Source organism: Heteronotia binoei, chromosome 4, assembly GCF_032191835.1.
Source record: "Heteronotia binoei isolate CCM8104 ecotype False Entrance Well chromosome 4, APGP_CSIRO_Hbin_v1, whole genome shotgun sequence".
In the NCBI taxonomy this organism is placed as follows: Eukaryota; Metazoa; Chordata; class Lepidosauria; order Squamata; family Gekkonidae; genus Heteronotia; species Heteronotia binoei.
In genome coordinates, this window is record NC_083226.1 from 29,314,031 (window position 1) to 29,340,374 (window position 26,344).

The 26,344-nt window shown below is 42.5% G+C and overlaps 1 protein-coding gene across 1 annotated transcript in view; it reads left to right on the forward strand.

Annotated features, from left to right (window-relative positions):
* Window positions 1-5,574: 5,574 nt before the first annotated feature.
* The window catches only part of CPLX1 (complexin 1), a 202,176-nt gene continuing 181,406 nt past the window's right edge, over window positions 5,575-26,344 (forward strand). The window contains exon 1 of the mRNA XM_060237040.1: window positions 5,575-5,723. Coding sequence (XP_060093023.1) covers window positions 5,693-5,723 — 31 coding nt within the window. The 5' untranslated portion in view covers window positions 5,575-5,692. The remainder of the gene's footprint in view (window positions 5,724-26,344) is intronic.

Sequence of the window (26,344 nt, forward strand, 5' to 3'; positions counted from 1 at the left end):
CCCAACAACAGCTTGTCTGATGCATAGCCTAATTAGCATATTTGAGACCAGGCAATGACTTTCTGGGGTGGTTTTTCTTTATAGAAAGGGAAACAGCCACAGCAGCCATTTATCATTTACACATTATAGAAAGTGAGCGGGGGGGACATGACACAATAAAAGCTGAACATGTAAATAAAGAGCCAGAGGTTTAATTTCACAATTTGTTCTTCATGTGTTTGAATGGAAGGTCCAGACTGTGGACTGGGGCACACTAGCATACCCCCAAAGATCGGTTCATCTGCAAAGAGCAATAGATAAAACAAACTAGTTATGGCACCTGTGGCCCTGAAGAACCCACCCTGAGAGGAGTCTGCCTGTTGTACTGCTGTATGAGTCATTGTTCTGGATATGCTTCTGTATTTGTGTCTCATGCAGCAGCACAAGTCAAGTCATTCTTATGAGCTTTGAAGATGAAGCTTGTTGGGTGCAAGAGAAAACTGTGCTTCCACTTTGAATTTGGAAAAAAACCAAACTGGTATGCCTCAGAAACTAGGAGAAATGCTGGTTTAGACAAAATGACATGGAATGTTGGAGTTCTGTAGTTCAAAAGTCAGATGTATTAATTTTTTCCAATGGAGACTCAGAGCACCTCTATTTTATCTACACAACAACTATCCTTTGAGGTAGGTTAAGATGAGAGAAAGTAATAGACCCCAGGTTGCCTAGGAAACTTCTATAGCAGAGTGGTGATTCAAACCTGCATCTCTGATATCCTACTCTAGTCTTCTAATCACTACCCTGTCTCTTGGGAGCTCATATTTATTCTGTAACCTGGACAGACTCTGTCTCTCTCAGTCTCTGTCTCTTTCCCTCCACCCTCTCATACAGGCTTTAACATTGATGAGTTCCAAGTCACCTTCAGTTATACGGTTACCATCCTCCAGGTGGGGCCTGGAGATCTCCTACTTTTGCAATTGATCTCCAACTAGCAGAGATCAGCTCCCATGGAGAAAACGGCTGCTTTGAAGGGTGGACCCTATGGCATTGTCCCATGCTGAGGCCCCCACTCGCCAACCCCCCTCCAGGTATTTTCCAACCCATACCTGGAACCCTATAGTTGCCATCTAGTGTACACAGTTTGGTTTGATACAAGCCTTATCTGTTGTTGCTTCCTCCAAAGATTCTGGAAGTTGTAATTCAGTAAAACCCTTTGGTTCCAGCTTCCGAGATGCCTTGACAAACCTACAGCAGCCCTGGTGTCCCTGTAGAAAGGTCATGACTGCTCAAACAGTGTTCGTCTGTAGCAGAGATATCTCCTAGTCTTCATGATGTCAAAAGCTTTGTCTCATTTTGCCACCACGTGCGCTAACAAGGACACATGACTGTGCAAAACAGAGGCAGGTATGGAGACCTGATTTATTATTGTTCAAGCCATGTCCCTCCTTTGGACATGTGAACTGTATTGGAGGCAATTGGGAAGATGTATCTGAGACATCATGCCCTCATGGATATGTGGATGCTACAATGGTGAAGCTAGACATGTGTGGAGCAGCCCAGCAAGGAGGAGAAGGGCACTGGAAAGTCCAGGATAATATGTTAAAATCTAGGCTGGGATAGCACCTTTTTAAAAATTGCTTGAGATTTAGGCATACTTACCTGGGCGAAAGCCCCGTGGCTCTCAGATGGTTTGATTTCCAAGGAAACTTGCATATGATCACCGCTGCTAGGCATTGAACTTCCCCCAACAGCCCACTTTACTCCATTGCTCAAGCCACCCCTACCTCTCCCATACATGCCCGACTTCTTTTCACTCCTTTAACCTTGGACCCGACTTTGAGGAGCCGCAGCGTGGTCTATTGACCCGCTTCCTCTCTTTGCCTTTTCAGCAAAATCTCTTTTCCTTCGCCCTCCCCCCCACCCCGCCCCGCAGCTTTGACGCCTCTGTCTTTTCCTTTTAATTGGACGGCTGCCCCGTCATTCCTCCCGGCCCTCCCGGCCCTCCCCTTCTCCGTTGCAGTCTGCTCGGGTCGTTTCCTTCCCGTCACGCCAGAGCAGAGGTACCTTCGGAGCCAGGGGAGGCTCCATCAGCTGACCGGGTCTGCAGCAGAGCCGGGAGGAGAGCGAGCGGCACACGATTGCAGCAGTTTCAACTGGGGGGGGGGTGGAGAGAGAGAGAGAAAGGGAGGAGGGGGGGACCATCTGCGTGCGGGGCGAGTTGAATTCAAGGGCGAAACTGAGTTCGCCTCCCTCGTTAGCAGCCAGGTCCGGAGCAGCCCCTTCCGATGACTCGGATGTCCAATCCGGTTATGATGAATCTTGTTATTTTCTCCACACCGGCCAAACCTCACGGGTTCCCGAGCAGGCGCTCCCCCCTCCCGCCAAAGGCTGGCCTCTTTGGCATTCCCCAGCCCTACTGTAGTGTAACCTTCAGACGCCCCCATGGTGGGGTGTGGGGTGGTGAGAGACGGCCAAGCCCTCTTTCTGATCAACCCCATTTGACAGCCGCTGTGTCATCAAGGCGCTAGGAAGCCGCCGCCTCTTCCCCCCCCCCCCACCCCAGTCTCAACCTTGCGATGCCCTTTCCCACTTCGCCTGCCTCTTTTCCCGCTTCTGGGCACCCAGATTTTTGAGACTGGAGTGGAGGGGGGGGGGAGTGAGGAGCACAGTCACGGGGCCTGAGGTGGGAGAACTCCGCTCCGGGGAGGCTTTTGCGGAGAAAACTGCTGACTTCGCATCTCTCCCCCCCTCCTCTCCCGCCCCAGTTCCATACCCCACCCCCGGGGAATTTCGATTAGAATGACCCCAGATCGAATTGCTCGCAGCCCATGGTTCAGTTCAGCAAACGGAAACGCAGCAGCTTCCCTCTTCCTCCCTCCCCCACCCCCCTCACATCCTATCTGCTAAAGCTATAAACTGGCAAGACCTTTCGGGGTATCCCCCCAGCCCCGCCAATGCATCCAGATGGTCGCAGGTTAGACGAGCTGCCCCTCCTCCCGACCACCACCCCCCCTCCCCGTCTTAACCCCTCCCCGACTGCAGGTGTGCGAAAAGCCATCTCCTGCGGCAGGAATAGCGGCTAACCTCCCGCAACCCTTACCGTGAGATGGGGAGGGGGGAGGAGGGAGAGAGAGAGAGCCGAGCGAGAAATGCCGATCCAGCAGCCTGGGTAGATGGGAGGAGGTGGAGGAGGAGGAGGAGGAAGGCGCCAGCGTAGTGTAAGGAGGGAATAGTGTCAGTGGGATGGTCCGGAAATCCCGTGATAAAAAAGAGGGAGTGATAAAAAAGTAGCGAGCGTTCGGCTTCGCCTTTTTCCTCTCTGGGTTGCTGGCTCATGGTCGTGCCCCGGACGTTGTCCCAAGGCTGAGAAGTTCTTGCGCCTGAGTCATTCATTGGCCGTCCCTTTCAGCAACGGCGTTTTCGCTCCTGGAGGCGCACATGGACCCGGAGAGTAACGGGAGCTTGATCTGCTAAGGAAAACTGGGGAGAGAGAGAGAGGAGAAGGAAGGGGGGGAAGAAAGAACAGTCTCTTCACAACTCAAGAGGAGACAGAACTGCGGGGAACTCGAACGCTGGAACAAAAAGAAAAAGGTATTTTTCCTGGTCTTTTGAAGCGTCTTCTTTTCTAGAGGCGGGGGAACTGTCCTAGGTGCTGAAACTGCCGTGCTTGGCAACGTGCCCTTGATTGTAGGCACCGCCCGGACGCAAGGAAATGTCCTTGGTGCTGAACGCTCGCCTTCCCCATCTTTCTACTAAAATGCCCTGCAGCTCTTGACTCACGGATCCAGGATTTCTCGCATTTCTCTCTCTCGGGGTGCCGTGGTGAGCTGTCCTGGTGCTGAAACCCTCTGCTTTGTGTTTGCAGAGATGGGTCCTTGGCTGTGCACGGAAGAAGGGAGGGGGTATTAATGATGGATATGCGGGACAGGCGTGGGGTCTTATTTTTGCTTGCGGTAACCCCCCGAGTCTGGGCATGGAGGGACTTGCAGCGAGCTGCCAGTGCAAGCTCTCTGGCTGACAGCTTTATTTGCTGGTGAAAAGGTTATCTCGTTCTGATTCTCTGAATGCCTAGTTGCTGCAAAGTACAGTGTATATTTTTAAAAGCCTCCCTAGTATGTTATGCATCGTCTCCGAGCAACTTAATTGGAATTAGAAGCATGCCTCATGGTCCTTTGGTGCATGCATTGATCCCCCTCCCCGCCCCCCCCCCCCAAGAGCAAGCTGAGGTCACAGTATTTTTTGAACACAGAAGTTTGGAGAGGGAAAACAGCCACTCGATGCAGTCTTGCAGCCCCGTTTCTTCTTAAAGCATTCCCTCTAGCTCTCATTCCATTTCTGAAGGCCCTGCATAGATAGTAATATTACCAAAAAATAAAATAAGCAGCTTATATGACTAGGGTTGCAATCCGGGGTGTACATGTCACTGAACCCAGGGGGACACTTCTGCATAAGCATACATAAGATTGATCCATAAGGCATTGTAAATGAAACTTGGGGGGGGGGGCATATATGTTTCTCTACAGATCTAATAGAGGGGGAAATCTTGGGTTTTAATGGCAATTTCCTCTTCCTGGGAATCTCCTTCACGTCTGGAGTTCCAGTTCGATTATACAGTTCCATATGATTTCAAATAATGGAGTTTTGCTTGTGGGCAAAAAAAAAACTTGGTGAAAAGAAAATGGACGTGACAGACATATCAATATTCTTAGTGTTGTTGCCTCAGTCTGAAAGCCTATGCCGCAGTTTGAGTCGATGTCAGGATTATCAATTATTGCACCAAATGCCCGAGAAACTTCTCTGTGACTTTTCAAGAAGTTGACCTTGTTTTTCAGAGGTGATACAATCAGTTTAGTTTTCGGTGCTTCTAGCATGCATGAGCTCAATGCTATCTCCATAGTCAGCTGGCATTTAGTTCTTGCAATGTACCTGATATTTGACTGGAGCAACTTTGCTGGTCAATGGTGCCAATATGGGGTCAGCCATTAGGCGGTATTGATAGCATAGCCTACTGCTGAGAATTCAAAGAGCTCAAGCACTTCAACCTTCAAATGCCCCCCAGAGCTGCCTCTGCTCTTCACTAGAGCTCCCTTGCCCCTTCACAAAGGCTCCTCTCGGAAAAAGATCATTACAACATCAGAAATGTTTAACCTTTTGCCAGTGAGAACTTGCCTAAACTCAACGGATTTAATGTTAAACCAAACAGTCCATTCTAAATGGCCCAGTATAAAAATGAAATGGGTGCATTAAATGGCAAACAAAAGTGCAGCTTTTTGTTTGTTACAATGCTTAATTTTCTGCTGAGAGATTCAGAGTGAACAGTGCCCGTGTCCAGGAATAGGTCCCCATTAATTCAGTGCTATCTCATGACAGCCTGCCAGTGATAGATGGCTACTTTTCTTATTATTCCCTAATGATCATACTACACAATGTTAAGGAATGCACCATGCCATCTAGCTGTCCAAAACATTAGCAAGTAACTTCAGGTTCTGGGTGAATGGAGGGGTGGGGGAAGCAACCCAATAGGCTGCTGAGAGGACAAGGAGATCTAATGCGATAAGGCACATATCTGGATCCAAATTTCAGAAGAAGACAACCCTAATGTGATTTTTTTTTAACTTTCTGAATTCAGCTGCAGGCAGCTGTTCAAGAACTTGTCTGTGTCTGACTTGCATGTGAGAACTGATCTGGTGGAAAGGAATCTAAAGCCATCAACATGGAATTTGTAATGAAACAAGCTCTAGGAGGTAAGGAAAAAAGTGCTATTGTTTGGTGACTGTTTATTGGGAAAGAAATTCTTGGGAAGCTGTGGATTTTGTCATGAAAAGGCATGAGGTATGGATGGTGGTATTTTGCAAGTGCTTGATGGGCTGTGTGCTTGCATTTTTTCCCCTCTGCATTGACGTTCTTGTAAAGAATTTTCATGTCAAATAAGGCAGATTTCACATTGGAAAACTTGCTGCCTGAGAGATTTGAAGAAGCTCAGCACATGCTATTGAGCGGAGTAACTGATGTAATTAATTGTTTCTTTCTGTGAATCTGCTTCTTATTCTCCTCCCTCCCATGTACCATATGAGTTGTCTGACATGTAAAACTTGTATCAAATCCCCGATCTTTTATAAAAAGTGCTGTGGTATTTATGAGTGTGCTGAATCTCACCGTCAGTAGAGGGCAGCATTGAAGGCTTGCCTCAAACATAGAATTGACTGCTGAACTTCTAAGGTTCTGTTCTAAGTAGACATGTTCCCAGCAACTGATCAGCCTTTTGTAAGTATCCCCACAAAAGTGCAAAAGAAGAGAAAAGGTTAGCCAAACTAGAAGCAATAGACCTACTATGCCATGTATTTTATTATGGGGTGAAACACAATCATTTCCAACAGCTCTTTGAGTAATGATATGCCTAAATTATAAACATAAACCAGTTTCAAACCAATTTAAAATCAGCTGTGCTGGATCAGGTCCATCTAATCTAACATCCTGTTTCATACTGTAACCCAACAGATGCTCCTGAAAGGCCTGCAAAGCAGGACATGGAAGCCAAAGCCTCCTTTCTTTGCTTTCACACACACACACACACACACACACACAAACAGAGGTATTCAAAGGGCTACTGCCTCTGAATATGCCAATAACGGTTGATGGAACCTCCCATGAATTTGTTGAATTCCCTTTAAAAATCAACTTAGATTCTACTGCATCCTGTGGCAGGGAGTTCCACAAGTGAATTATTCTCTGAGTGAGGTAGGGACCCTAGGAACTGTACTTCTCTTAAGAACTAAGCACCTCTATGACACCTCTTGTATCTGTGGCATATCTACATGGAATCTTTATGAATCAGTTGTCAGAGAATGCTGCAGTAAGAGCCTCAAGGACGACCATTAAAGAAAGAGCCTTCTTGTGGTCTGCCTTGGCTAGCGTTTGTCTTATAATGGATGTTCTCTGGTTATTCGGAGGCAGGGAATATGGTCCAATAATTGATAAGCAAATGCAAGTCACGAAGCTATTCTATGACTTCACAATCTGAATTTCCTTATGGAGGGCTACTGCTTCTTCTGTACCATTACAGTGCATTTTTTTTTTTTTTTACAATGCTCTTCCACTTAACGGTGTTTCAAGACCTGCTTTGAAGGTCACTGATACTCTTGCAGTGATTTTATTTTTTACAAGTCATCCAAGGCAATGTGGTGTTATCCTTGGCACATTTTATCCCGCCAGACATACCATTATTGTTTATTATGCTCCGCCACGCATGCCATTTGCACCAAAAATGCATGATGATGCTATTTATTTTATCAGAGACCGTTTAGGATCTATTTTATTCTCCTCAATGTGCTAGAAAATGGAGGGTGAGTTTTCCCCGTTGGAAAGTGAACTTAATGAGTGGCATGAGTGTTCAAAAAACAAGGAATGTATCCAGATTCCCCCCTCCCTCACATTATTACATTGTTCTGAGTCCTTAGCCGTGTGCAGGCTGCTTAAACCCTTTCCATCCTGACAGTCCTCTAGGGATATTACTATAGGAGTTGAGTGTGCTCTAACCCTATGCAGCTACAGCTGACTAAACTGGTGCGTGGTGGTGGTACCCTCCTCTTTCCCTTCATATGCATGCTTGGCACATGTACTTTATAGCACTCTGCAGAGACCGGGAAGGCCTGCATCCAGCAGCCCCCTCTGTCCTCCAAGATGTCCTTGCTGTCAAGTTTCTTGAATCTGGATTATGGCAGGGCAGAGAGAGGAGAGGCTGATCCTGCACTGCTCCCTCCACATGTGTGCAGCTGTGCTCATCCTGAAACAGAGCAGGATGGGTCCCCCCCCCCCCCCCGATCATCTTTACTCTCTGAAATGGAAATTTTCTGCATCTCTCAAATGGTCGTCCCCTGCCCCACCCAAGACTGCCAGCTTTTGGTCAGGAAATTCCTGGAGACTTTTTTTTTTAGGGGGGGAAGCCTGAGGAGGGCGGGGTTTGAGAAGAGGAGGGACTTCAGCAGGGTGTAATGCCCTAGAGTCCGCCTTTCAAAGCAGGCCATTTTCTCTAGGGAGATTGGTTTCTGTTGCCTGAAGATCAGTTGTAAGCCCAGGAGATCGCCAGCCACTACCTGGAGGCTGGCAACCCTACCCTCAAGTTCTATCCATTCCCAATTCTGTAGTGTTACCAGAATATCCCAACTTTAAGCAATCTTACTGGGAAACCCCTGGGAATGGCTTCTTGATAAATGCACTTAGAATACCAGTGGTGGCGTAGATCCAACCATCCTCCACATGGCCTTCCTTCAGCCCAAGGAGCCTCCCCCCAACTTAAAGGGCTCTTATTTAATCTGAAGGGAGGCTCTTTAGATTGGCGGAAAGCTTCCTGCTTGAGTCAAAAGGAAATGTGGGGTGTAAATGTATTGATAAATAAAACTTTACATACTGGAGTGGTAGGATCTATTCCAGTAATACCAATAATGTGCCAACCAGTGTTCCCTCTAAGCAGAGTTAGTGTGAGCTAGCTCACAGATTTTTAGCCTCCAGCTCACACATTTTTGTCTTAGCTCAGGAAGGATGACTCCAAAGCACCATAATTTATGGAGTAGCTCACAACTTTAATGCCGGTAGCTCACAAAGTAGAATTTTTGCTTACAAGACTCTGCAGCTTAGAGGGAACACTGGTGCCAACATACTATTAGTACCCTAAAACCAGAAGGATGTCAGAAAGGACCTTTTATTTCTTCTCTTAGGAGGTGGATGTTTTGTTGTGAGACTTGGGGGGAGGGGGTGACATCAGAGGGAGGAGAGGCAGGGGATCCAAAGGGTGGTGAATGTTATCAAAGACATGACTGGCCTTTGTTTCGGGAGAGAGGGACAACTGAGATGGGAGCAGAAAGAAAATCAGGTATAATTGTGTAGAATTGTCAGTTGGGAAATACCTGGAGATTTCTGGGGGGTGGAGCCTGGGGAGGGCAGGATTTGGGGAGGGGAGGGGCCTCAGTGGGGTATAATGACATAGAGTCCACCCTCCAAAGTATCATTTGAAATTATATTGGTTGCCTGGAGATGAACTGTAATAGCAAAAGATCTCCAGGTGCCACCTGGAGGTTGGTAACCCAGCACAAACAGGCAGATATGGAACTGACAGGGGTTCTTAGGTAAGAAAAACAATCTGCTTTTTTGAGAGAAGCTTGGAAAATATCATTTGCATTTATATACGAAATAGAGAAAGATTCTAAGAACTGGGAACAGAGCTCAGGGGAAAATGCAACTTGGACTCCTCCCCTTTCTATCTTCTGCACCAGAAATGCTGTTCCTGAAACTTCTGGGACTCTTAGGAATCTCACAGGATATGTTTTAGGAGGGGAGAAAGCTGCATCTGGTGGAAGGATCTTCAGAAATCAGAGGTTCCCTCCATTGTGCATAAGTGGAACTACCTTCCCCTTGTACAGAGGAGATGGAAGGAATCCAACCTAATATGTTAATCTGTCATACTTCCTTTTTATTCAAAGTATTTTTTTTTCTTGGCCTCTGGCACTCACCAACATATGAAAGCATCCAGTCAGTAGTTCTAAGGTAAATTATTGTAACTCTGTTTAGGATTGCCTGGAAATGTGCCTGCGTTTCTCACAGAGAGCAATGCTAGGCAAGTAGACAGAGAACCCTACTCAGGTATATTCAATGGGGCTTACTCCTAGGGAAACATTCTAAAGAGTGTACTCATCATTAGGGAAAGGAATGACACAAATCTGGTCTTTGCAGGTAGAAAGAGAGGCAGGGGAGCTGTTTCCTTACTAATACATGAAGCTGTATATTGCATCAGCCCCTGGGCTTTCAAGGTCAGTTTTGTCTATTCCGCCAGGCAGTGGCTTTCCAGGGTCTCAGCTAAAGGTCTATCACATCACTTACTACCTTATCCTTGTGTAACTGGAGATGCCAGGGAGCGAGCCTGCAACCTACTGCCTGCAAGGCATGTGCTCTGCCATTGAGTCAGGGTTCTTCTTATGCCCTGTGTTACTGAGTTGTGTCAGAATTGCTAGCATGAGCTTGGCTGTGCACAAGGGAAAGAGGAAAGGCTGCTTTTGGATAAGGTCCACATGAGGTTGCTTCCTATAAGATAGGAAAGGATGATCTTTACTGTTCAAGAAATCCATATGATGATAGGAAATGCAAGTTGGGCATTCTCTCTAGCTACTTAAGTAAGATATGGTGATAGATTTAGAGGGTATATGTTGCACTCTTGGAGGCTGGTGAAACAGCCGGCAAAGAGAAGGCAGCTGGAAGGAAGGAAGCCCCTAAGAATAACAATCCGGGTAACAAAGGGATAGCAGCAGAACAGAGAACAGGAATGCAGAAGGAACTGACCTGTCTAAGTTGGTGGTTCTTTGGCCCCATGGCACAGAACTGGTGTGCTGCTTAGTGCAAAGAGATGTTGTATCATCCTTTACTTCCAACAGGAATGAGCGCTCCAGCCACGTGCCTTGCTTTTCTCTCCCAATTGAAAACTATATTACTAGAACATTTTACCCTCGTCCTTCAAAGTCATGAAGAACCCAGCAAGAGTCCAAGTGGCACCTTAAAAGCTAACAAAATTTGTGGCAGGGTTATGAGCTTTCAAGAGACACAGCTCACTTCTTCAGTGGTAACTCATGAAGATTCACCCCCTGCCACAAATTTTGTTGGTCCTTAAGATGCTGCTGGACTCTTGTTTTTTTCTACTGCTGCAGACAGGCTAACGTGGCTACTCACATTGAGCTACGAAGAACCCATTTTTGGTTTACCTTTCCTCTTCAAAGAAATAATTAATAATTTTACCTTTCTTCTTCAAAGACATGAAACTACTCACCAAAAAAGAGTCTTGTATACCATATTTAATTTTAACAATATACCCCTGCTATAAAACTACCACCCAACAAACCCACAGCAATTCATTTGGCCACATCCTATCAGGAGCTACCTTCAAAAACAGACCACCACTCCAGAACAGAACAACCTTAATTCCTGCTCAACCATTGAGACTCACTGGAATCAACTAACTAGATGCGAGTCCAGTAGCACCTTAAAGTTTCAGGGCAAAAGCTTTCCAGAGCCAGACCTCCCTTCATCAGGCATCAGAGGAGTAGAACTGGATATTAAGCTTATACTCTGAAATGCTTGTTGGTGTCTAAGGTGTTACTGAACTCAAAATCTAACTGTTCTATTGCATTCTGACATGACTACCTTCTGCGACTTTCAAGGAATAAAATGGGTTACCTAAATCTTTCCAGGAAAGGTGCTCAACAACCTCTGTGGAAAAATTGGTCTATATTTAGGTATTTATACACCACTTTCCTGCTCAATGGAGACCTAAAGCAGCTTACAACTTCCTCCTCTCCATTTCTCCTCATAATAATGTGAGGTAGGTGAGGTGGAAAACGTTAACAGTTCATTTTATATACTTAGAATCATAAAGTTGGAAGGGGCCACACAGGCCATCAGGGCTTTTTTTGGTGCAGGAAAAGCCCAGCAGGTACTCATTTGCATATTAGGCCACACCCCCTGATGCCAAGCCAGCCAGAACTGCGTTCCTGTGCATTTCTGCTCAAAAAAATCCTCGCAGACTGTCTAGTCCATCCCCCTGCTCAGTGCAGGATCAGCCTGCAGCATCCCTGACAAGTGTTCATTTATGCCCCACATTTCTCCCTGGTAGGGTTCCAAAGTGGCTTATATCATTCTCCTCCTCTCCATTTTATCCTCACTGCAGCTCTGAGACCTAGTTTAGGTTGAGTGTGCATGACTGGCGCAAGGCTATTTGGTGAGTTTTCATCACAGAGCAGGGAATCTGAACCTGAGTCTCTATCCTGTGTCTGTAGACTATTTCTGAAGGTGGTGGTGGGGGAATTACAGAGGAGATGGTAGCTTTTGTCAGAACCAAGTGAACCTCCCCAAAGGAAGGAATCTTTAGTAGCAGGCACTGGATTGATTTCAGCTGGCATGTGGGTGTCTATCAGAACACATGGATCTCTCTCTCTCTTTTTTTTTAAGAACACGTGGATCTCTAAGACAGGGTCACATGAACCCATGAAGCTGCCTAATACTGAGTCAGACCTTTGGTCCATCAGAGTCAGTATTGTCTACTCAGACTGGCAGCAGCTCTCCAGGGTCTCCAGTGGAGGTCTTTCATATCACCTCCTACCTGATCCTTTTAACTGGAGATGCTCGGCATTGAACCTGGTACCTTCTGCATGCCACGCAGATGTTCTGCCAGTGATCCACAGCCCCTGATAGCAGATTTGCCCACTTATATGAGCATGTTAGGAGAACTCAGCAAGGCTGCCAGATCTGGGTTGGGAAATATCTGGAGTAATTTTTTTGGGGGGGGGGTGGATCCTGGAGAGGGGAGGGTTTGGGAAGAGGAAGGACCTCTGTCATAGAGTCCACCCTCCAAAGCAGCCATTTGGTCCAGAGGAACTGAACTTGGTCACTTGGAGATTAATTGGGTTAGTGAGAGATCTCCAAGTGCTACCTGGAGGCTTCCTAGAATTCAGGCCAGTGGCCATTTTTGGTGACCTAAGTCAGTCTGGATGGCGCCACCTAGAAAATGAATGGGTTAATTAGACCTTGAAGGTAAAATCCATATTCTGATGGTTGTGGTTCATTAAGACAAGAGAATGCATGACTCACATGAAAGATGTAAAGAAATCCCACTGGCTTTGGTGATACTATTTATGTGCTTTTAATTAGGTCTGTGCTTCTATACTTCTTGGAGAGGGTGTGTACAAAAACAACATCAATAACCCAACATCCTTCTAACAAATCAACAGTCTAATTGCTGCTTTATCAAATAAACTTACTTGCCGAGTCCTCTGGGGCATTACATCAGCAAGAAAGCAGCTGTAGTGGTGCTAAGGCTAGACACGTCACAACTTGCGGCATTGGAAGAAAATGTTGCACCTCAGAACGTGCCTGATACAAATGCAGGGCTGCCAAGATTGTAGAGAAACGGGTGAAATGAGTCAGCAAATCAATACGAAAGCACAGAAGTGAAGCTCGTAGGACAGGTTGGAAAGGCATCGCGAAACAAAGTGTGTTTTCCCACTTCGGAGGTTACAATAACAGGTTTCGGTTTCCATTGATTGGTTGAGCCATTTGAAAATTAACTCATTTCAAAATGAGTTGGGCTTGCTTGGGATACAAACGTGTCAATGCAAACCCAATTCTAACAGACCTCTCCCCACCCCCCTCCCCTCCTCTTCCTCCCATCCACTGCTATCTTAGACGTTTCCTTGTCCTCACTTAGAAAACCTGGCTTGAGAACATCTTCAGAATAATTTTGCAGCCCATTTAGAATTCTGGGGCTCATTTGCTTCAAGAGTGACCTTGGAGCAATGTCACCTTTTGCTGCCGGCAGCCAGACAGGTCTTTCAGAATGCAGAGCGAGGCTAGGTTTAGGGAAGCAAATGAATCAAAATGATCTTTTTCGCTAGAGAGGCCATAAAGTTGTCTTCTGAGGATCTTTGCAGTCCAAGAGAAAAGAGAGATAAAACATTGATTAAAAAAGATCATAGCTGGGCTCGCCGGAAACATTTTTTGTACTTCCAGTGTGCATGGGGAGGGTGGTGGGGGGGAGAGGATCTGATCAATGTTCCCCTATGATGGTACAAGAATATAACAATACTAAATAAAATAGCTCACCATTTAGGGTGTTGTTAATATGTCTTCTCTGGATAAATGTGCTTTTTTTTGGCCTGGGGTTCCATTTTCCTTTGCATGATCAGATGCCTGATATTTCTGCCATGTCTGACCTTTGACAGAAGTCATCTTCCTGTGAACAGGAATGAGAAGTCAAACCAGATGGTTTAAGATTAGGGATGCCAGCTTCCAGGTGAGACTTGGGGATCCTCCAGAATTACAGTTCAAGCTACAGAGATCAGTTTTCCTGGAGAGAATGGATGCTTTGGAGGATGGACTCTATGGCGCTGTGCCTCACTGAGGTCCCTGTCCTCCCCAGGCTCCATCCCCCAAATCTCCTGGTGTTTCCCAACCGGATCTGACAACCCTACTTCCTCATCCCCTGCCAGTGGCCAGTGGGGAGCTGGTAACCCCATTTAAACTAGAAGAAACTTTAGACATCAAGCAGGACAGCTGAATATGTGGCAATCCAGTTTGAAGTTCAAAGCTTTGGTAAACATTTCCTTTGTGATCCCATTTTTGTGTTCTCCTGGGGTTCTTTAATGTTATACATTGAGGCTGGGGAGGATAGATGCTTGAATACAGTTTAAGTTAATCCAAGAGACAGTAAAGAAAAAGAGAAAGCAGAATGCTGTGCTGGGCAGAAGCGGACTCCCATTGCCACGCGGGCACCTTATTTTGGTCATAACAGGGTTTTCAGATTTGGAAATGTTTTCCTCTTCAATGACTCATACCTACTGGTTCCCTCCTGGTGCCTCTCAATGTCCACAGACCATAAGGACAAATGCCAGACTTGGTCTTTTTCTTGAGCTCTTTCTGAGCAAATAACAATTCTTAAAATCCCTGCTAGGTGGCACGGTAAGCTCCCCTGGAAAATGTCTGGTGACTGAAACGGAGTCTTGAAGCTCTTGTAAAAATACTGTGTAAGAGCACGATATATATATTTTTTTGAATCCCATATTAGAAATTTTCACACATTATATAAGAAATACAAGAAGCAAAAAGGGAGGGAGGGCTCCCAAGTAGGAAGGAGAGCAACAGGGAAGCAAGGAAGACTCTTTGCAAAAGAATAAGCTGCTTGGTTACTGTACTGCATTCTATATGGTGCTGCTGATGCAGTAGATATCTATGACCCACGTCCTCTTGAAAGCGGTGTACAAGGGACAGAACACCACAGTCCAGGCTCGTTGGCACTGGTCTCCTACTTGCTCTTGAGCATGGGTGTGGCACAACTGCTCCAGACGGTGCTGTTACCAGAACGTTTTGGCTGTGCTGCAGCTAAAAAAAAATCATGTGACAAGTAGTTCCACAGGTGATGTGTTGGTGGCCACGCTTACTGACAGATACTGAGAAATGAGTTTGTGGTTCAGGACAAGAATTAGATGCCATACCTAGTGACTGAAGTAAGAAAGTAATACACTCTCCCAGGGCTTTTTTTTGTAGCAGGAACGCCTTTGCATACTAGGCCACGCACCCCTGATGTAGCCAATCCTCCTGGAGCTTACAGTAGGCCCTATACTAAGAGCCCTGTAAGCTCTTGGAGGATTGGCTAAATCTGGGGTATGTGGCTTAATATGCAAAGGAGTTGCTGCTGCTGCTGCAAAAAAAAAAGCCCTGCACTCTCTTGGGTTTTCATTTTGATTTGGGAATCCCCAATTTTTCTGACTGCTGCTGCTGGAAAGAAGGGTGAGCCCCTTGCAGGAAAGGGGGGGGGGAGTGAAAAAAATGATAAGATGAGGACAGTCATAATTGGTAATGCAGGTTCGGGAGTGATCTTAGGCACAGGCTATCCAGGGCTAGGCTAAGCAGGGCCCCAGCTGTCTATGGCCCCACTGTTAGAGGAGGAAAGAACAGGGAAAGCAGACTCCTGTTGCCACATGCCCCAACACCCTTGGCAGCCAGCTTAGTGGTGACTGGGCACATGTGTCCCTTGACAGTTGGCTCAAGGGCTGCCCTTTGCTTGGCCCTGAGGTAGAAGGGTGCAAGGATTCTGGGACTCCCTCTTGGATTTTTGCCCTGGGCCCAGAGTTCCTAAGATTGCCCCAGAGCATATTGTAAACTTGGTAGTGGAAGAGCATTGATATACACTATGGAAGATATGCCTTTAAAAAAGCCCTCCTCAAATAAAAATATTAACAATTAAACTCCTAACTGGCCTGTGCTTTGCATATCTTCTGGTTGGTTCTTCCCTGCTCCATAATACCTATTGATGCTGCCTTACACTACAGTAAGTGTTTGACTGAAATGCACTGCAAAGCTCTAATGCAGGGCTTTTTTAGTAGTGGCCTCTATGACATAGAGCTCCTCATTCTAGATCATTCTAGAGATAATGTTATAGTATATTCTCTTATCCAGCTTCAGCCATCAGTCAGTCAGCTACTTTGATATCCAAGTCATTTCTTTCTCTGCAATGACATTCTGACTGTGCATATTCTATCTATCTATCTATCTATCTATCTATCTATCTATCTATCTATCTATCTATCTATCTATCTATCTATCTATCTATCTATCTATCTGTCTGTCTGTCTGTCTGTCTGTCTGTCTGTCTGTCTGTCTGTCTGTCTGTCTGTCTGTCTGTCTGTCTACATGGCAGGCTCAGGGCAGGTTATAACACTATTAAAACATACAAGGAATAAAATATAGCACAATCTTTAAAATCTACCCATTTCTAAACAATATGAGTTAATAAAAACAGTAAATGGCATCAGCTACACAAATTAATGAGGCAGAGAAGACCCTGATCATGTGTAGCTGCAGATGAACAAGATAGGTAAGTGAATGGGTGAGGGAAAATAGCTACGATGGACTAAGAGCAGCTAAAGCAAAGCATCCTTTGGTTGATGGATCTTCAAGTGCTTTGACTCCTGTTTTTCACATGCGTTACTCTGGACACAGGTAATCATCCCCTTGGCAGGCTGAGCCACACATCAGGAATCAACCTAAAGTTCAATAAGAATCCCTGTTTTCCTTTTTTATTCCATAAGCCACCTCAGGCAGGTTCCCTGGAGAGGTGGCCCAGAAATTTGCTAAATACAGTAGAAAAAAATAAATGTCCTCTTCCCCTGGGGGTAAAATTAACTTTAAATTTCCTACCAGTGCTATCATTTTTGGAGGACTTCTTGCGGAAAATGAGATGATATTTAATATTGATTCATACTGGCTTGCCTTTCACTCCTGTCATCTTTGCTCCTGTCTCAGTGGGAGAGAGTGGATGGCATGGGACTACAGGATGTGTGCACCTGGCTGCTACCCATTGCTCATAGTAGCCTGGAATGCCATGGCACATGCATACCTTGGCCTAGATGCAGGGAGAGAAACTGGTCATCTGTACAGGGATGGTGTATGCTGCATTGTCATTCGATATTTTACAGTGCAAGTCACTTTATTATTTCAATTTGTATGCTGCTCCTCCCTCCACAAGGTGGGGCTCAGAGTGGTTCACAACAATATTAAAACAGAGATAATAAAGGCAGCTTAAAATAGTATAAATACAGAGTATAAAAAACAAACAACTGATGGGGTGGATCGAGCATTAACTCCCCCCCCCCCCACAAATACATTTAGCTAGGAAAGGCATGATGGAAAAGCTCAGCCTTATGGGCCCCACAGAACTTTGATTACATTATAGAAAGGGAGATTCAAATTCCTAAGGCAATTAAAGACCTAAAGGGTACATTGGTCTTCTCAGTTATGGTAGAAGAAACATATGTGTTGATCATTCGAGGCCAGGTTTATAATGTTGATTCTTAGCAAGTAACTTCACTCTCTCCTGATAGTCTTTTGACTGCCCCCCACTCCCATTTTATCTAATGTTTTTTTCTTTGCAGATAGAAAATTCAAGTTAGTTTTATACAATTGTAATAATATTTTAAAAAAAAAGATGAAGCAGTACCTCGAACTGGCTAGAGACAAAGGAAATGTCTGATGAGTCTGAAATGCTCACATTAGACAACCATGTAAGATTATTTAGCTGCCTGAATAGTCCAGATTAGAGAGAGAGAGAGCCAGTTTGGTGTAGTGGTTAAGTGTGCGGACTCTTATCTGGGAGAACCGGGTTTGATTCCCCACTCCTCCACTTGCACCTGCTAGCATGGCCTTGGGTCAGCCATAGCTCTGGCAGAGGTTGTCCTTGAAAGGGGAGCTGCTGTGAGAGCCCTCTCCAGCCCCACCCACCTCACAGGGTGTCTGTTGTGGGGGAGGAAGGTAAAGGAGATTGTGAGCCGCTCTGAGACTCTTCGGAGTGGAGGGTGGGATATAAATCCAATATCTTCTTCTTCTTCAGATTAACTCAATCTCATCAGAGTTGGAAGCTATGGAGTACTTAAATGGGAGATCACCAAGGAAGCCCAGGTTTGCTACGCAGAGGAAGGCAATGGTTCACCACCTCTGCTCTTCTCATGCCTTTGAGGGGTCACCATAAGTCAGCCATGACTTGATGGCACTTAATTAGCATTATAGGATGGTTTGTTGACAGGTGAAGAGCAATACTCTTTCTAAACTGTGGAGTCTTATAAGCAAAAATGCTACTCTGTGAGCTACTGGCATTAAAGTTATGAGCTACTGCATATATTAGCTTGCTCTGGGGCCATTTTTCCTGAGCTAATACAAAAATGTGTGAGCTGGAGGATAAAAAAAACTATGAGCTAACTCACACTAATTCAACTTAAAGGGAACATTAGTTAAGAGAATTCTGACCTTGCAGTTTCACCAATGGAACAATGCTTCTGTTTGCAGAAGTGGGGATGCTGATTTTCCCCAATTCTCTTCTTCCCTGCAAATTTCATTTTTACCCTCTAGGCTTTTTCTGGGAACCTGCTGACCCCACACCAAGCAATGAAATTTAAGGGGGTGCAGTGGTCCATAGCAGGAGGGTGAAGCAGGAAAGTCCTGCTCTACAAAGCACATGGGTGACTGATCCTACGTCAGTGTTATATACATAGCCAACAAGAACATACTGACTGCTGTAACACTCAAAGCAGATATTTATTGAGAAGCCTTTCCCTGGAGCTTCTGATGCAACTTCTCTCCCAAGGCCTCCAGGTCTGTCTGTCTCTGAGAGAGTCCTTGGTATTTGAAGCAGCCGCCCAGAGATGAATGTGAACTTCTTGGGAGATAGTTTCATAATACCATAACTCATAATAAATGAGCTAGCCCCTATGAAGATGGTTTTTTTTAAAAAAACAACAGATTGCACACAGACAAGGTCAGGATCTTTGCCTGTTTGTGGGACTCCAATTTGCAGAAACAATATGACTTGGGGCATGAAGCAGAACAAAAATGGCTAAAAGAAAACTATGTTCCAGAAGGGATAAAACATTGAGACAATTGAGTGACAGTTAAAGGGGAAAGTGAGGGAGAAAACAGCCTGCTCAAGGCTCTAAGAACTTACAGAATCTGTTGGGATTTGGGTGGAATTTTCAAATTGTCCTCCCTGCGATTCTTCATGGAGCTTGTCCAACACACGGAATGAGTCCATCTTGTTCCCTACATAATGTGGCACAGCTCCAGTGGAAGCAGCTGAGAGAGTATTTGTCTCCCAGTATATGTGGGTGGAAACTGTGAGCACAAAGAACTTCCGGGGTTGGAAAATGCCAAGCTGAACTGCTTCTCAGAAGGGGAGCAGGCTGGAACTTCTGTTCGGGGTAGTGGAAGGCAATCTAATGCCTACTGCCTACTTTTCTCAGTCAGAGATCAGTCCAAGATATGCACAGGAAACTTTGAGGAGATTTACCTTGGCTAAAAGGGAGTCCGGGGGGAGGGGCTCCTTCGAGGCTTTGAGGGATCTTCGGAGATGAGTTGCATTTTCATCATCTGCAGAAGTTTCCAGAGTCATTTATTTGACATAAGTTCGACAGGATCCTAATCTTTTTTGATACTGCTAAACATTTAAAGCTATACAAGACCGGTGTTGATCTGGATAACTACAGAAAAGGCACAGATTGCTATCTTTCATTCTGGGACTAATTAAAGTTAAACAAAATAAAAGCAGAAGGTGGGAAATTGAAATCTAGAAAGCTTGTAAGAAGAAGGGGAGAAGGGGCGAAATTTCGACTTTGTAAATTTAAAGGACAGTGCTAAAAAGTGGAAAGAATTTATTGTTTTGTCTACTTGCGGTTTTGGAGAAAAAGCCCCATCATCATAGACTTGCAGCCCCCACAGCCAACACAGGAAATACATCAAGTATCGTGAGATCTCTCTACCAGCGAAAATGGGATTTGGTGGCAAGCAAAGCAGGAAGTATCGGATGGAAAAGGGAAATCATTGAAGCAGCCAGCCTACTCTATGACTATAATATCATAGAAAAACATTGGCAGCCATTGCTAGGAGGCTAAAAGTTAACAAAAAAATTAAGGTGTTCGAGACATTAAAAATTGGTGGAGCTGACAGAGGTGACGATTATAAGGCAAATACTATTGGACATTACTGTTAATAACCATTTTAGAAGCCTCTAGAGGAAAAAGGATTTTTTTTTTTAAAGTGAGGCAGAAAGTCACGACCACCATTTTGGAAAAATAAAAACTTTAAAAATTAATATCTGAGCCCGGGAGGCTCTGAGGACAGCGAAATTATTCTTATTAAAAAGAGCAAGCCTCATCTTTTAAATCTGATAGCTGAAATTTAATTTGGTGAGGTCAAAATTTTCGGTGTTTTTACATGACATACCATAAGCAAACCTGTGCAAGAACTGCTTCATTGGAGAAAATGCAGGTCCAATTAGATACAATAATTGCAGAATTTTTGGAGTAAGATCCTGAAGGGACTAGAAACATGTATGACTATATGTATAGAGTGAACTCACTATATGCAAAAAAAAAAAAAAAAAATCTACCGAGAGATGTGGTTATAAGATATATGACAATGGTGGGAAAAATCATGAATAAAAACTTTGAAAAGACATTGATAGTGGGATGCAGCAGAGTAAGAATTATGAAGGAGTTGCCAAGACAAGTGATAAATGACAGAAGGGCATATAAGGAATTGACAGAAAAATTATGGAACAATGAAATGAGGTATAGATGGATAATACCTGAAGGTTTGAGCTTTGAGCTACAAGGAAAAAGGATTACAAGCACACAGGAACTGCATGGATTTTATGAAGAACATAAAGAATTTGTACCCATGATGGATTACAAACTATTATCTTGGAATGTAAATGGACTAAATTCATCACAAAAAAGAAAGGCAATGTTTCATTGGATTAAAAAGCAAAATTGTAATATAGTTTGTTTACAAGAAGTACATATCAAACAAAAGGATTACAAATTTTTATGGAATAAGCAATTGGGACTACAATTTCCTTTATTGGTTGAACAGAAGAAAAGGGGAGTGCTTTTTTATATCAAACAAGAATTGGACCCAAAACTAGTGTTTAAAGATAAAGATGAAAGATTTGTAGCGGTAGAAATAATATTAAATGCAAAAAACCCACGTTGTTACTGGGACTGTATGCACCAAATGGAGCAAAGGATGCTTTTTAAAAAGACATTATACAACAATTTGATGAAGTTTTGATCAATTTGATCAAGTTTTGATAATGGGGGACTTTAATGGAACAATTAAGAACACACTGGATAGGTCTAGGGGAAGAAATAATAAGGAAGGAAAATCGCCAAAGTCTTTTTTTTAATTGGTCAAACAAGAAAACTTGGAGGGTATATGGAGGAAATTTAATCCTGATGTGCGGGACTGTAGCTTTTTTTCAGCAAGACATAAAACTTTTTCCAGAATTGACATGTTGTGTTGTACTTATAACAAAGAAAATAGAAATTTTACCTAAAATAGGGGCTGATCATAACCCAATAATGTGGATTACAAAATTGTCTAAAAAGTCGAGAAGATGGAGATTGAATGAAAATTTACTACAGAATAAAGAAATAGTTACATCTATAGAAAATGAAACTAAAGCTTTCTTCCAAATAAATGATAAAGAAGATATAGAATTTCAGACGGTGTGGGATGCTTATAAAGCAGTAATGAGAGGAATATTGATTACATTGAATAATAAAGACAAGAGGGCAAAAGAAAAACAGATGCTGGACATTCAAAATGAAATAAAGAAAAAAGAAGGGAAACTGAGAAAAAGGCCAGGGGAAAAGAAAATTATGAGGGAGATTACAATATTACAAACACAAATGAGACATTTGTTAAATAAAGAACTGGAATGGAATCTGAAAAGACTGCAGCAGAAATCTTTCGAGGGAGCAAATAAACCTGGAAAATATTTGGCCTGGCAACTGAAGAAAAAGAGAGAAAGTAAAATTATTAATAAAATTGTGGTGGAGGGAAGAGAGGTGGTAGCTCAAGAAGGAATAAAAAGAATTCTTTAAGTATTATGCTAAATTATTTACGGGTGTTAAAATAAAGAAAGAAAAGATGGAAGAGTATTTACAAAAGATTAAAATAGCACCCTTAACAGAAAATATGGGAAAAGTCTTGAATGATCCTATTGAAAAAATAGAAATTGAAGCAGCAATTAATGCAATGAAAAATGGAAAAGCACCTGGGCCAGATGGATATACAGCTAAATTTTTAAAAACCTTCAAAGAGGAGTTAATACTGAAACTTCAGAGATTGATGAACGTAATAAGAATAAAAGGGAAAATACCAAATACATGGAAGGAAGCTGTTATTTCGTTGATTCCAAAGGAAGATAAAGATGTCACGAATGTAAAAAAATATAGACCAATCTCACTATTAAATAATGACTATAAAAGATATATAAGAATCTTAGCAGAACGGCTTAAACAACATTTGATAAATTTTATAAAGGAAGATCAAGCGGGGTTTCTCTCCAAAAGGCAAATAAGAGACAATATTAGAACTGTTGTAAATATTGTAGAATATTATGAAAGACATCCAGAAAAGGAAGTAGCATTATTCTTTGCGGATGCAGAGAAAGCATTTGATAATTTAAATTGGGACTTTATGTTTGCAGTAATGGAGAAAATAGAGTTGGGGGGAAACTTTATAAAGATGATAAAAGCAATATATACTGAACAACATGCAAGACTATGTATAAATGCAGATCTTACAGAAGACATGATAATTAGCAAAGGTACAAGACAAGGCTGTCCGCTTTCCCCACTGTTGTTTATAACGACTCTTGAAATCTTACTGATGCAAATCCAAGAAGATAAAGAAATAGAAGGATTGAAAAAGATTTACTTACAAATATAGAGCATTTGCAGATGATATAATGTTTATAAATGAAAATCCCATACAAGTCACACCTTTGTTGTTAGCTAAAATACAAGAATATGGGGAATTGGCGGGACTGTGTATTAATAAAGAAAAATCAAAACTGCTATGTAAAAATATGCAAGTAAGCAAACAAAAGGAACTGCAGAAGATAACGGGATGTGAAGTTACCTCTAAGGTAAAATATTTGGGTGTGGAGATAACAATGAAGAATATTGACTTGTTTAAAAACAATTATGAGAAGCTAAAATGGCGTAAAATGGATGAAGATATGGTAAAATGGAATAAATTTAATTTGTCATTGCTTGGCAGAATAGCTGCAATTAAGATGAATATTCTGCCAATAATATTTGTATTCAAACTATTCCAATTTGTTTCAAACTATTCCAATTGTGAAAGACAGTAAACAATTTAATAAATGGCAAAGGAAAATTTCAGAGTTTGTGTGGACTGGGAAGAAACCAAGAATCAAAATGAAAATTTTAACAGATGCGAAAGAGAGAGGAGGATTCCATTTACAAGATTTAAAATTATATCATGAAGCAGTTTGTTTAGTGTGGATAAAAGAATGGGTGACGCTGTTAAACAAAAAACTTTTAGCGTTGGAAGGTCATGGAAATAAATTTGGCTGGCACGCTTATATGTACTATGGGGGAAAAAAGATGGATGGGTTTTTCTGTCACCACTATATAAGAAACAATTTGCTAAATACATGGATGAAATATAAGAAATATGGGGATGAGAGAAAACCATTATGGATAGTGCCTGCAGAAGTAATAAAAATAACAGCTGAGACGGGTGAAGAAAAGTGGTTGTCATATAATCAACTATTAAAAATACAAAGTGGCAAAATAGAATTGAAAACTGCTGAAGAGCTGAATAATAAATATGATTGGTTCCAAATGCAACAAATAAAAACCTTGGTGGAAAATGATATTAAAACTGAAGGATTAAGAAAAGAGCAAACAGAAATGGAGAAAGTTCTGTTCAAAATTATATAAATTACTTTTAAAATGGTCTACGGAAGATGAAGTAGTGAAATCTCAAATGATTAAATGGGCAATTAATGTAAATAAAGAAATACAGATGGAAACTTGGGAATATTTGTGGAAGAACTCTATAAAACTTTCGATGTGTCATAGTATTAAAGAGAACTGTTTTAAAATGATGTACAGATGGTATATGACTCCTAAATAGTTGGCAAAGATGAACAATAAGATGCCAGATAGATGTTGGAAATGTAAAAAACATGAAGGTTCTTTCTACCATATGTGGTGGACTTGTGAAAAAGCAAAAAAGTATTGGCAGATGATTCAACAAGAAATTTCTAGGATCTTGGGATATGAATTTAAGAAAGTTGCAGAGACTTTTCTGTTGGGATTACAAATGAAAAAATTTCCAAAAGAAGATAGAACTATAATTTGGTACTTGCTTTTAGCTGCTAGGACATTATATGCGCAGTTGTGGAAGCAAGAAAACATACCAGAAAAATGGGATTGGATTGTAAAAGTTTTTTTTTTAATAAATATTTTTATGTTTTATTGACTTTAGTACAATTGGCCATTACAGCATATGGATGTTGAAATTACAAATAACCCTCGCGCCCCCCCCCAACCCTCCCCATCTTCTTTTAGTCTTTTCCCCTCAGCCAAGGGCACAGAGTCCTGATCTTCCACTGAATGTCCTTCCTTGCTTCTCCTGAGATCCACTCTAAATAAGGGTTCCATCTGGTCTCGATTTCCTTGACTTTATCTTCCCACGTGGAATCCTTGTTGATTGTTGCCTCGATGTCAGACTGTATGTAATCAAACAAATAGCTGTGCCAGCTTTCTATTGACCTTTTACTTTTATCTTTCCACCCCAAGGCGATGACCGCCTTCCCCGCTAGTATCATTGCCTTGACAAGGTTTTGCATGGGTCTACTTAGTGCCGGACTTCCTATTATGCTTAACAACATCATATTAAAGCCAATGGTTAATGGTACATTGCAGACTTTTCTAATAAATTGAATAATTTCCCCCCAAAAGGGTTTTACCTCTTCACACTCCCACCACATATGTGCAAACCAACCCTTAAATTGTTTGCAATGCCAGCACTTGGAGCTCACTCCTGGAAATATATTGGCTATTTGTGCGGGAGTTTTGTACCATTTTGTGAAAAATTTATATTCCAGTTCTTTAAATTTGGTTACTTTAATCCTTTCTAGACCATCCAAGATTTTCCCAGCCAACCCCTCTGTTAACTGACCTTCATGACTCCAAATCTTTTGTAAATGTACAATTATTTTATCTTTATTTGAAATCATTTTTTCTGTATAATAACCCCACTAGACCCTTCCTTTGTTTGGCCATTACCTTATATATCTCTTCCATTGGAGTGTCTAACCAAAGCTCTCCCTTTTCACTGATCATCTTAACTCTCTTATGCAAGCCTGCTATGTTTAACCAGTATTGATTACCTAAATCTTCTATAATTTCCTGTAAGGGTTTTAGCTTACCACCCCTAAACATATCGTCCACTCTAAAATAGCCTTTGTTTTTAAGCCTATCCCACCATTTTATAGCATGCACCTCCTTAACAATAGCTTCTAGGGGGCTCCACCTTGAAACCTTCCCTAGCCACTGTGGGTACCATTTCATCCAGGTTTCTAATGCTGCTCTTCTGGGCCCTATAGCTAATTTTAGATCTTTTGTCGACACTCTGGAAAAAAATCCAAATCTTCCAATGCCACTGTTGACCGCATTCTCGAAATTAATCCACTTCTGTACCTTATCCTCACTCAAATCAAGTAACGCTCTTAGTTGGAAGGCCTCATAATATTTACTTAAATTTGGGATTCCCCAACCTAATTCTGATTTAAGGTTGTATAGAATTCTCTTATGAAACCTACTGTTTTTATTATTAAAAATCCACACTTTGAATGCTTTATTCCATTGTTCAATTTGATTTTTCCTCAAACCTAAGGGTAACGTTTGGAATAAATACATTAACTTTGGTATCATGAACATTTTAAGAGATCTTATTCTAGATGATATCCCTAGTATTTTATGATTCCAATTATTCATATCCCTCTCTATTTTCTTCCATATTTTACCATAGTTCTCCTTTATCATTTTGTCCATATTTTTTTGGAGGACTATCCCTAAATATTTTAATCTCTTGGCTCCCATTCCTATATTCGTAATCCTATTTATTTCCTGTTTTTTCTCTCTATTAACATTAAGGTATAGAATTTCTGATTTTGCCATATTCACTCCGAGCCCTGAACACTTTTCAAAATCATCTAAAATTATCTTAATCTCTTTAACTCCATCTTTTGGGTTAGACATAATTACTATGATATCATCCGCAAATAAATTAATTTTCATTTCTTCAATACCTGACTTATACCCCTCTATTCTCCCGGCATTCCTAATTCGCTCTGCTAGTTGCTCTATAGCTATTATAAATATAAGCGGGGATAGTGGACAGCCTTGTCTTACCCCCCCTTGAATTGGGAACGCTTGTGAGTGGTCAGTGTTGACTCTAA